Source organism: Aristolochia californica, unplaced genomic scaffold (genome assembly GCF_029961685.1).
Source record: "Aristolochia californica isolate CCGP_79_NKW_82.1479 unplaced genomic scaffold, dmAriCali1.0.hap1 SCAF_16, whole genome shotgun sequence".
NCBI lineage: Eukaryota > Viridiplantae > Streptophyta > Magnoliopsida > Piperales > Aristolochiaceae > Aristolochia > Aristolochia californica.
The window spans coordinates 16,740,222-16,752,443 of NW_027181837.1; the positions used below are offsets into that span (position 1 = coordinate 16,740,222).

A 12,222-nucleotide genomic window follows, 5' to 3' on the forward strand; every position below is an offset into this window, starting at 1 on the left:
CGATCATTTAGAACTTCATACTGAAGTAGATTGCCTCAGAGAAAAATGTGATGAAAAACCCATTTGATAGTCTCACTTAATAGTTGGATACTTCTAATTTTTCAATGTGGGACTTTTTCCCACTCAATAGACAACCATAGGTTGTGAATAGCTATTATCTATAATCGATTGTGACTGCAAAGAGACGACCAAAGGATGGCCAACTCTCCTTGGAATCATTTACATACACACTAGACTGTCAACCCCTATCCATTAAGCTGATCACGTGCTTTCAAAGCAGACCAAACAAAATGCATGATTTAAGAGAGGGACTGACCAAAGATACTTCAGCCACAACATAAGGAAGAAATTCAGAATCTATAAAAAAGATGCAACAGTAGTTCTATTGAATTATATAAATAGCGTATTATGGTCTTTTTACCTTCTGCATATTATCCCTCTTCCAATTCATGTAATAGTTAGTTTTTGGACTTCAGCTTTTTCTGCCATTTAATTAGAGAGTCAAGGTGTATCGAGTATCGAGGGGTAACATTGTCATTGTGCTGTAATTACAATTAATTGAGTCATAAAACAGGTTAAGAGGTAGTGTTTTGACCTCTGACGAGAGCTGCGTCTCACACAGCCTCCTTCCTCTGTCCCTTTTCTTCTCTCCCTCTCTCCTCTCTTCAATAATGATACCAGAGCAGAGGGATCCACTTGCTATGGAGCTTTTAATCTCAAGCCAGCAACCTGGGGTAAGTTTCAATTTTATCTGCTGATGAACCTTAAAGGTACCTCTATACTTGTGCCAGAGTCTTCGACGTGATGGCTTGTGCTGTAAATAGGCAACTTTATTTGTTTTTGTGGCCCAAGAGCATTTTCTAAGGTCAAGTCCTAGACCTCTGCCTGTACAACCTGTCTAGGTGTGCGTGACTATTTGTGCAATCATCCTGTTGCCTACATCATCATCTAGTTGGCTAAGATGAGTTTTTTAAGTTCAAGTTTTAATTATTTGGTGGCTGGTTCTTCTAGCGTGTTGCTGTTCTGAGTTAATTGTGCCCTAGTTGTGATACTGTGCAGGGCCCACTTGATGATGTTAGGTTACTCATATTCTACAAGTAGCTTCCAATTTTATAATTCATTGAATCTAAACCACCATGCTGTGTCAACCCAATGCAAAGTTGAAAAACGGATCCAAGATAAGACTTTTAAAGGAAACTCCTAACCTTAATTGACGTTGTGCTAGATGGCGACAGGTCATGTTTTAACTTCAGAAAGAATAATTATACATTCTTACAATGCTCCTATTCCTACCCTCAAGTTAAATCAACTCAATGCTGCAGAGTTCTTAATGACCATGAATCATGAATCAGGTAAAAAAGTTAACCAAACAAATAGAACACAAAAAATTTGACATTCCTGCCAATATAACAGGAACCTTTAATCAAATAACAGTACAGGAGAAATCAAAAGTACGCCCCTTCCTTAAATTCTTTAGTGACTGATTTTATTTTGAGAGGGGCGGAGAAGCACAACCTTATCCTGGAGGGGAGAAGCAAAAGAAGAAAATAAAATATAGAGAGGCAACTTAAGAATAACCCTGAAAATTCTAATGTTTTAATTAATTGTCGTCTTCCAGAAATGTAAAAACAATGACCCATGGCCGGAACACAACTTACAATTTCACTTTTTTGTGCATCTGCTAATTTGTGCAGCTTTGAGTTTTCATCTTGCAGTGCCGCTAGTGCCTGTGAAGTTTTTGTCAACTCTTGAATTGTCTCAGATTGGAGTGTAACCTGTAAATATACTAACATCCATGAGCTGGTTTATCCATTTCTTTTGCAAACCAGTCTATCCCCTAAAGATCAGAAAAATCTATGACATTCGTTTCATAATCAAAGCCTTATCCCTACTATGTATCTTTGTTATATCAGCATGCAGGCAATATTTAAATTTTATTTTTCATCTACGGAAGCCCTTCAAAAATAGAGATCCTAGTCAACATTCAAATTGTATTCTTCCTAGTTAAATAAATTCTTCTGTTGTAATAAAAAAACAGATGAAGGTAAAACATAAGACATGTATTGGAAGGAATGATGTTCTTAAAGCCGAAATTCAAGATCTTCTTCAGAGGGTCAGATTTTATGTTAAGCATTATACAGCTCCACTGTTTGTGGAAGGCCACTCATTTGTTGTTATATCATGGTTATTGGGATCCTCTATTCCTATAAAGTTAACGTGTTTTTCTCGAATCAACACCTCAAAATAAACTTCAGTTATTATGGCATCATCGTCATTGTTATGACAAAATTCTTCATTTACCGAATGGCTTTAGTGTTGCTTGGTACCATGTTTTACAATTAGCTAACCATTAGCTGATAGGTTAGCTAAGTCAGGTGTCTACAGATTTTATTTTTATTTTTTTGTAGAGGACTTTGTCCCCCCTAGGGTTTGAGGCTCTCTCCCCTTCTTGTTATATCATTTTAATAAAATCCAGCCATGTTCCAAAAAAAGACATGCTAAAATATACTGAAAGACAAATAGAGTTTGAACAATTAAATGACCTGTCTTTCATAGTTATCCTGAGCAGTGCGCCAACATTGGTGCTTCCTCTCCAACTCTTCCCTGAGAGATGAGATTTGCATTTCTAACTCCATAAGCTGGGATCTGAAGCAAGCATAACCATTAAGTGTCACCAAGGTCAGACATTTTCGGAAGAAAACTATTTTTAGAAATGATCATCATTACAGCAAATCCCATACATTTTCTTAGAATTTTCTTCTTTGAGCTGGTTGATTTCTGAAAATGCAGAATAGAGGTTTTCTTCTTTCTCTGAAATGGCCGAGGAGGCTTCTGCTGTCTTGGAAACAACATCTCTCTCAAGTTCAGAAACCCTTGTGTTAAGAGAAACAATTTCAGCCTCTAGTGAACTCTTCAGCCTTTCTGCCTGAGAAATATGGTAGCAAATAAAAAAATGTATTTACACATTCAACAAGCAGAAAACAAGAACCTTAAAAGTAAGTGTGATTTGATAAGCATACTTCAGACTTGAAATTTTCATGAGCAGACTCAATCTGTTTCAATGCAACCTCGTTCACTTGCACAATTTCTTTATACTGCAAAACATCTTACAGTTAACATCTCAAGCTTTATTGCTTATGCAAATTGCCTCCATAGCTTAGTTAAAAGCTACCTGAAGCATGTGATCCTTGTTAGATTGAGCTTCCTCTTTCATTCTTTCAATTTCTTCTTTTGCTTTCTGGAAATCTGCAGCAACCTAGTGCAATAAACAATTGATAAACTTCATATTTATCATGAAATATCTAAAGCAATCACATTAAAGATTCCAGAGCAACAACCATGTATATTTAATTTTGCTTCTCTTTAAAAGTTAACTATTTGTTGAGAAACATGAAGAGGCAGAGTAAAATTGTACTTAGATAATATAAGCAGTACTTATCTAAAGGTAGATTAGTCACTCTGTTTATAAGTTACAGGTTTGCAGTGGTAGATGAGACCACTAAAGTCTTTTGACTGTAACCAGTGTAATTAGTTAGATAAGGGTCGATGTCAAAGAGCCTAATCTCAGTTCTGGAAATAGAGCAACAGTTCTGTCTCCTCTCCCATTTCAGGTGACTTCTTTCTGTTCCCAAATCTCCAATTTCACATGGAATCAGAGCTCTGGGAGATTGAAACAGGTGCTGTCTGACCTTCCTTTGTCCTATATCTCTTCTTTCTCTTTTTCTCCTCTCTAGTTCATCTGCAATAACAAATAGCCAGGTACAGGTCTGTTAAAGACCTTCAAGATTCAATTTTTCCTGTTATATCACCCTTGGGTGATGGACTGAGTATCTTATTTCTCATTAGATGGTTATATCCTACTGCCTACCCTCTCTAGGAAAGATATGAGTGATGGACTGAGTATCTTATTTCCATCATTAGATGGTTATATCCTACCGCTGCCTGCACTAGTAATTTTGGATTGTTCCTCTAGATGGTTATATCCTACCGCTGCCTGCACTAGTAATTTTGGATTGTTCCTGCTGATTTTATCCGTTGTCTACAAGTGGTTGTTGCTGGAAATTGTGTTCTGATGTCTATCTTGGGTTTGAATTAAGTTGTGACTCTCAATTTCAGTATTTGCAATATCTCTGCATACAACTACTGTTGTTGTGAGTGATCTTACTCTCAGCTATTTGTGCTTATTACTCTGTTCCTAGTTGCTGTGTTGGCTGTTTTTCAATTGCATGGCGTGAAATTTTCTGCTGTGGTAGAGAATGGCTGATCAGCATAATGTTAAGCTACCCAAAGGTGAGAAAGAACAAAACATTTCTCAGATTACATCTGTAAACTAAACTCCAGCAACTATCTGGCGTGGGCTTTAGTGATGAAGGTTTTCTTAGGGTCGAAAAAGAAGCTCAAGTACATAACCTAAGATTCCATCAGACACTAAAACAGAAGAATGGCAGATCTATAAATACACAGTTGTCTTGGTTATTTAATAGTGTGGAGCCCCAGATTTTAAACTAAGTGATCTTTAACAAAACCACGAAACGAATCTGAACATCACTACAAAAGCATTTTCTGAAAAATGGGATATTTCTAAGGTTTATAACTTGTATCTCATAGGACTTTACCTTGCAGCAAGGATATAAGTCCTTAAAAAGAGTATCTTGGTGAGATGGATAGAGTATGGCAGGAGCTTCTTTTGTATCATCCACTTGTCCTTCATCAGAAAACATTGAAATTTGGAGATAAGAAAGGTGTTAGCTTATAGAGAGGTGTATTTTTTTAAGAAGTGTGTAAAGAGATTAAAAGAGAAGAGTAAGTACAAACAAACCAAGGTCGGAGGGTCTTCCTCCACAACAAGGTGTTAGAGTGAAATGCCTGCAAGGCCTGGGTGTCTCTGCCAAGTGATTGGCAAAGCGAGGAATGTGCTTCCAATTACAATTCAATGAGAAATTAAATTACATATTTCTGAATGCATATCCCAATAACGTTAGGGGGCCTGATGGATTTTGCACACCCAGTTGATGACCACCTTTGAGTCGCCTTCAATGCAGAGTGGACCTGAGAGATGATTTCAAAAAATTTTAATTCCATTTAGCAGTCCCAATAATTCAGCTATTGTGGAATCAGAGTTTCCAAGGGGGGCCACATAAGAGAAGAGGAGATCGCCATTTGCATTGTGTATAACTCCTCCGTAGCCCACAGAACCAGGGCAACCGAGAACACTCCCATCAAAGTTAAGCTTAAAGTGGCCCAATGGTGGTGGGATCCAAATAGCCATGACAGGTGGGCGAGAGGGCTGAGAGAGACCTGCAAACAACTGCCAATTTTCCATGAAGTTGGTGCCACTAAAGTTTTTGAATTGTTTTCGATTAAGGAGCCAAATAGATACTTGGCCCGATATTTGCTCAATCAAAACTTCAACTGGGGAGGATTTGAGTTTGAATTTCCTCATGTTTCTTTCTTTCCATAGTACCCATAGGATATGACCAATACAACATGATATAATCATCTTTCCTAACTTTGGGAGTCTGGAATCAATAAGTGAGAGGATAGTAGTTGATAGATTTGCAGCAGCACAGTTTTGGAGCCGAAGGAATAGCCTGGAAATGAACCCTTTCGAAGAAAGGGCGGACTAGCTGGCATTCAGAATATATATCTGCAAAAAAGTTCACCAATGACTCTGAAATAAGGGATCGATCCGAGGTAATCTCACCATTGACACTGAGCATAGTGATGCGATTGGCTCTTCTCAGTGCAGAGGCGACTGCATGGAAGAATTGTATAGGCATCCCCATCAGCGAGCCACTTAAATCTTGCACGCTGCTTCCAGTGCACGATCTCACTATGAGCGAAGGACTGCATTTGCCCCTGGAGGGCATATCTTTGGGTTACTTATGAGGAAGAGAGGCTTCTAGATTCCTCTTCAGAGTCGAGAGTGGCAATCTCGGTTGAGGAAGAGGCCCTTGTCGCAGAGGCCCAGGATCACAGCAACGGCTTCAACATCTTGAGCTTGGCTGGGAAATTCTACCCGCTCGGGCCAGCCACGACCATCCTCTCCCAGAAGGACTGGATAGAGACGTCCACCACTTACAGGTGTTTCTCTCTAACCTCGCGAGGAGCATCTCAAGTTGCAGCCCGAGAGGTTAGAAAGAAACACCTATAAGTGTGTGATTTCTCTTGTAAACTATTTCATCTTCATAGTGGATTACAGCAACGGCAGAAGACAGGACGTAGACTCACCTTGAGGCGAACCTGTATAAATCTTATTATGTTTTTCCGTGTTTGATTTTCCCTTCTTCCGTGTTTATTATTATTGCTCTCGTTAGTTTGGAATTAGGGCATCTAATTCCTAACAGATGTGGGTGAAGACACTCATCGCTGAATTTGGTTTTGTTAAAGAGGAACCAAAAATGTTTGTGATAATCAGGTTGTTACATTTATAGCTAGTAAACTTGTTTTCCCAAAGAAGGAGTTCATTATCATGTGTTACAAGCATGCATGATATCTATGCTCCAATTTGAGGGGGAGTCTTGAGAGATGTGAATAAGGGGGTAAAATAGTAATTAGTTAGATGTTATAACCTGGCACTTATCTAAGGGTAAGTTGGTCAATCTGTTTATAAATTTCTGGTTTGTAGTAAGCATTGTAAATAGATAGAGCCGGTCAATGTTTAAGACCGGCTCTATAACAGTTGGGTCTTCTCTCCCAACATTGTGTAACTTCTTTCTCTCCCAAAATCTCCAATTTCACACAACTATTCTAACCAAAGGAAAAGAACAGCTGAACATTATGGTCCTCAACAGCTATGTCTCAAAGATATTAACATACTTGAATTTTACCCACCTCATTTGTATAGTGCATTGAAAGATCAGATCCGCCATTGACATCCACAATCTAACAAGGAAAAATCATATGTAAACTTATGAAGTGTAGAAAAAAAAAATTCAGTATCAAAATATTTGCTAAAGGGATCTGATTTTTGTCTTCAGAGAAGTGAGCAGAACTTCAATTTGACATGCCCATGTTAACATGGGTGAACTTGAGATACTTTCAGGTGCAGAGGGAGAGACAGAAAAGACAAAAAGACTACCTTTCTCTCAGACGATTTTATGCTTGTTTCAAGGTTTGAGCAGCGAGCCTGCAATACCCAGTGATTTAGAAACGTGAATAATGTTTTATCTTTGAAACTTTACTGAAGGAAAAAAAAAAACCTCAGCAGCTGCTGCCCTGGCTTCAGCAGCAGTAACAGCATGTAGAGCATTTGCTAGTTCTTTTCCTTGTTGTTGAACTTCTCTCATAGCATCTTTAAGTGTTAGTTCCTTGTCATGTGTGAGAGTTCGAACTCGATCCCTTTCTTCTTGAAGCTCCTTTTTAGCTTCAGACCATTCTCTCTGCACAGAGGAAAAACATCACTATTTTCATCATGCCTCGAGGTAATCCAGAAAAAAAACAAAAACACTAAATCACAATATTTAGTATTTCCTTTTGTAGTAATCTCACAACTAGCAGGCAGACTTAATGATAAGGACAGAGCACAAATCATAAAGCCAGGTATAATCTTTCAGCATTGCATGTTATTAAACTATTTATTCAGAAAATCATCTGAAGCTCTTTCAGTTTAGTAAGTCTTTTAAAAATCTGCAAGGGCAAAAGGGAAATAAAACAGAGTACCCTTTTCAGCTTATACAGTTTTCAAAAACCGCCTTAAAACTTTTTCATTAATTGACTTTCTTTAAACCAAAGGACAAAAGGGTACTAACACACCCTACAAGCTGTTCACCAAAACACGGTCTGACCCACATCCAATGCAGGTAGGGGTGGGCCAGGAACCCAACCTGATTTAGGCAGGTACAGGTTTGACCCCTAATTCTGTGGGTAGGGGAACGGGAGAGGAGAAAAACCCTGTGCGGGTTCACTTTGGGTATGGGTTTCCCCCACATGACCAGTGAAACTTTATATCTTGTTATATATTTGTTTCAAATTTTTACCCTTTTTATAAGGTTATGTTAAAGATTGACTGACTTGTGGTCCAATGCAGGATGGGCTAGGTAAGTGGGGACATGCAGGTTGGAGTAGGGGAACAGGGCAGGAATGGGGTTGGATTTCCAATCCCATCAAAGATTTCCATGGGAATGGGTTTTAGGGTCAGGTTCACAGGAAGGGTTTGGATTTTCAAAAAAAACAACTCCAAACCCAAATATGCCGACCCCAAAGGGTTTTTCCTGACCATAGTCACAGGCTGCCTGGTAAAATTTCATCCTTGTACCCACTTAAAGCAGGGTGAAGCTGGAATATTTCACTATTCAACCCACCTAGTTTTGCCATCCCATCCAGAAACCTATAAGAACTAATAGTGAGAGGAAAAAAATCTAAAAGATTCAACAAACGAAAAAGTTACTTTTGTTCAAAATACTGGAGAACACTTAAACATGTAAATGCAGCTTTATTTCCACCATTTACCACCCTTTCTATCAGGCATCTCCTTGTTCAGTTTAGTACTCAAAGAAACTTACTTCAATCTGTTTTACATAGTCCTCATGCTTTCTCCTTTCCTTAGTTCTTGCTTCCTGCACCGTTGGTGTATCAGCAAAAAGCAGAAACGCTCAACAAAGAAAATACTGGAAATGAGACCACCACATGATAGGGAAAATGCAAACAGACCTCACGAACATCAGCTGCACTTTGGATTGTATCAAGACTTGCCTGCATATAGGAAGTGCAATTAAAATTACCAATGAAAACATACAAAATTTCTTTTCTCAATTTAATGCTGAAGAAACATTTAACTCATCTACATCATCATAACATAAACTTTTTTTACCTGAAGGTGGTGGACTTTCTCAGTCAAACTATAAACTTGATCCAAAGCTCTTTTTTCAGATGTTGCCAAAATATCCTTTTCATGTTTCAGAACAGACACCTGTTGGGTGAAATAAAATAAATAAGATGGAATCCAGCGCACAATTTCTGGTGGATAGTGTAACTTCAAGTTCCCATTTCCATTTAAATTTTCGGTTTTTTTTTCCAGTAATTCTTACCTCCATAGATAACTTTCTAGAAAGTTCCTCAGAGGCTAACAATGAATCAGCACTATCTCTGAGTTTCTTCTGATAATCAACTATTAATTGGGAGAACTCCACATTTCTAGCCCGAATTCCATTAGTTTCTTCTCTCTGGTACATAATATAAAATGCACATTAAAATTCAAGTGCACCAGCAAGGAACTAACCCTTTCAAACAACTACAACAGTCTCCAATTACGAGTAAAAACGACAACCCAAACATCTAAGTGCAGCACAAAACAAGCCTTCTCAATCTAACCGGACACTTAATACTACAAGAACATATTACTGAATCATTAATGAGATAGCTAGGATCAATATGTGGGGAAGAGAGGTGGCTCTCACCATATCATTTGAGACACCAAAGGTGTCAGCCAGGTACATGGTCAATATAACTAAGAAAAAGTCATAATGATCGAAGAAAAGAAAAACTCAGTATTATGTTAAAAAAAATGAGAAAGAAAAAGAACCTGGTGCTCTGATTCCTTCATAAACCTTTCCAACTGTTCACGTGCAAAATTTGCTTGCATAATCAATTTATCACGCTCCAAGCGCAATGAAATAGCTTCATTCCTAATCAGTTGTACAAACATGATGCAAACAGGATTCAATTGAAAGGCAGAAGTGCAACCTCAACATACAAGAAACGGAAACTGTGAACTATGAATTTCTTGAAAGCAATTGCTTCATACTTAAGACATCAACTGCAGAACTCCCACAACATAGTTAAAAGTTGATCAAGAACAACTAAAAAGTAATAAATAGCAAATAAGAAATTAAGAAAAGTGAATATTGTTGATTTTCAGGACTCCATGATTTAGGTCACGGAGAAAAATGAGAGAGACACCATTGGGAGAAAACTGGAGGTTATGGACTTTTTGAGGATTTTCCATGAACTGGCTCATAACTCCCACAGCAAATGAAATATCAGGCCTAGTAACTGTAGCATAGATCAGTTTACCTACTAACGTCGGTATTAAATTTTATCCTCGAGTGTAGGACCCTAGGTGTCATGTAGATTATGATTAACTTTCATGGGGGTGTATATAGGTTTAGCACCTAATAAACCATATTCCTGTAACATATCCAATATATATTTTCTCTGAAAAAGAACAATACCTCGCTTGCTACGAGCGACTTCAATGCCAAGGAAGTACTTGAGAGAGCCCAAATCCTTTGTCTGAAAATGTGTGGCCAGATATTGTTTAACTTTTGTAATACCATCAAGATCATCACCAGATAACACAATGTCATTCACATAGACAACCGAAATCACCACACCAATCTTCCTTTTAAGTAGGAACATAGAATGATCACAATGACTCCTATAGAACCCAAATTGTAGTACTACATCACTAAACTTTTCAAACCAGGCCCGTGGACTCTGTTAAGTCCATAAATAACCTTATGTAGCTTACACACCTTTTTTGTCTTCCCCTGAGCAACATACCCAGGAGGTTGCTCCATATACACTTCCTCATGTAGATCACCATATAAAAAGGCATTCTTCACATCGAGTTGAAAGAGAGACCAACTCTTATTAACAGCCACAGATATTAAGATACGTACTAAAGTCGGGCCACAGGAGAGAATGTCTCAAAGACATCAACTCCAAAAGTCTGCGTATACCCTTTTGCTACCAGCCGAGCTTTGTACCATTCAATAGAACCATCAACGTTATATTTGATAGTATAAACCCAACGACACCCCCACAATAGCTGCTCCTGCAGGTGGATCACATAGATTCCATGCTCCCCGAGACACCAAAGCACTCATCTCATCATCCATAGCTTGTTTCCATTCTAGAGAGCACAAGGCTTCTTGCACTGAACAAGGTATATGGGAAGTAGACAATGACATAACAAAGGACTTGAAGGATGGGGACAAAAAATCAAGTGACACATATTTAGATATCGGATGAGAAGTACAACATCATTTACCTTTTCGTAGACTAATAAGCAGGTCCAAATCAGAGACAACAGGATCTGCAAGCAATGAGGAAGTTGGTGGATCATGAGAAGAGAGCTCTGTAGAGGTATCTGTTGGAGGCACTGCAGGAGTACGAGAGCGACGGCTGTAAACACGAAGAGGCAATGAAGAACTCGATGACGCTGGTACATCCAAAATTGCAATAGGAACAAGACAGTCTGAAGGAGATTCAGGTGATACAAGAAGCTCAGTAGATGATTAAAAATATGGAGCTTGTTCAAAAAAGGTCACATCGGTTAACACATGTTTTCCGTCGAATAGGATCATAACATTTGTACCCTTTTTGTCGACGAGAATATCCCAAAAAAACACATTTGACAGACCGAGGTGACAATTTATCGACCGAAGTTCCAAGCATATGAACAAAACAGGTACATCCAAAAATACGAGGAACCACACCAAACAATTTACAATTGGGTTTTAAAACCTGAAGTGGAACTTGACCACTCAAAACAGTTGAGGGCATACGATTAACCAAGTAGCACGAAGTTCGGAACATTTATATGCAATAATAATGTCCTTGTAACCTCAAGAAGATGTCTATTTTTACGTTCAGCCACCCCATTTTGTTGTGATGTATAAGGGCAGGAAGTTTGATGGGTAATACCATGAGAATCACAAAATACTGAAAATTTATGGTTAAGATATTCCAAACCATTGTCAGTACGAAGTACATAAACACGTGCACCAAATTGATTTTTCATTTCACTGAAAAATTTGAGGAATAGATCAAATACTTCGGACTTCTCCCACAGGAGATACACCCAAGTGACTCTATTGAAATCATCAATGAATGACACAAAATACTAAAAACCAAATGGGCTAGGAACCCGACATGGACCCCATATATCAATTCTCATTATTTTGCCTTTTCCTGTCAAGTCTTTTCTCTAAATCTTTTCATGTAGCATGCTTTCCATTCGAGAAGAATCCCACCAACGGATTTATGTTGCGGGAGTGGAATAGTTGGTAAAGAGGTTTCCTAAGTTGGCTAGTCATTTTGGTATACGTGTCTGGGTCACGAGTTCTATGCTGGCTCCTCCCACAACTCGGCTATATTGGTCTATTATTTGACTCGGTTCTCGGTCTCCGATTGATTATTATCGTGGATTATTACCCGGATTTGGTGCAACTTCCTTATTTACTGATGGACTCGCTGCCAACTATTTCATGTGTCCTT

The 12,222-nt window shown here is 38.4% G+C and overlaps 1 protein-coding gene across 3 annotated transcripts in view; it reads right to left on the minus strand.

Annotated features, from left to right (window-relative positions):
* LOC137952516 (nuclear-pore anchor) overlaps positions 1–12,222 on the minus strand; it is an 80,743-nt gene that overhangs the window by 16,360 nt on the left and 52,161 nt on the right. For all 3 annotated transcript variants that reach the window (XR_011112296.1, XM_068799590.1, XM_068799589.1), the window contains exons 21-33: positions 9,524–9,626; positions 9,030–9,164; positions 8,813–8,911; positions 8,653–8,694; positions 8,505–8,558; positions 7,203–7,382; positions 7,082–7,129; positions 6,835–6,885; positions 3,173–3,256; positions 3,021–3,095; positions 2,742–2,926; positions 2,544–2,646; positions 1,659–1,775 (exon numbers count right to left, since the gene is read on the minus strand). Coding sequence is in view for 2 of the 3 variants with exons in the window: in XM_068799590.1 (XP_068655691.1) it covers positions 1,659–1,775; positions 2,544–2,646; positions 2,742–2,926; positions 3,021–3,095; positions 3,173–3,256; positions 6,835–6,885; positions 7,082–7,129; positions 7,203–7,382; positions 8,505–8,558; positions 8,653–8,694; positions 8,813–8,911; positions 9,030–9,164; positions 9,524–9,626 (1,276 nt within the window). In the remaining variant the exon portion in view is untranslated. The remainder of the gene's footprint in view (positions 1–1,658; positions 1,776–2,543; positions 2,647–2,741; positions 2,927–3,020; positions 3,096–3,172; positions 3,257–6,834; positions 6,886–7,081; positions 7,130–7,202; positions 7,383–8,504; positions 8,559–8,652; positions 8,695–8,812; positions 8,912–9,029; positions 9,165–9,523; positions 9,627–12,222) is intronic.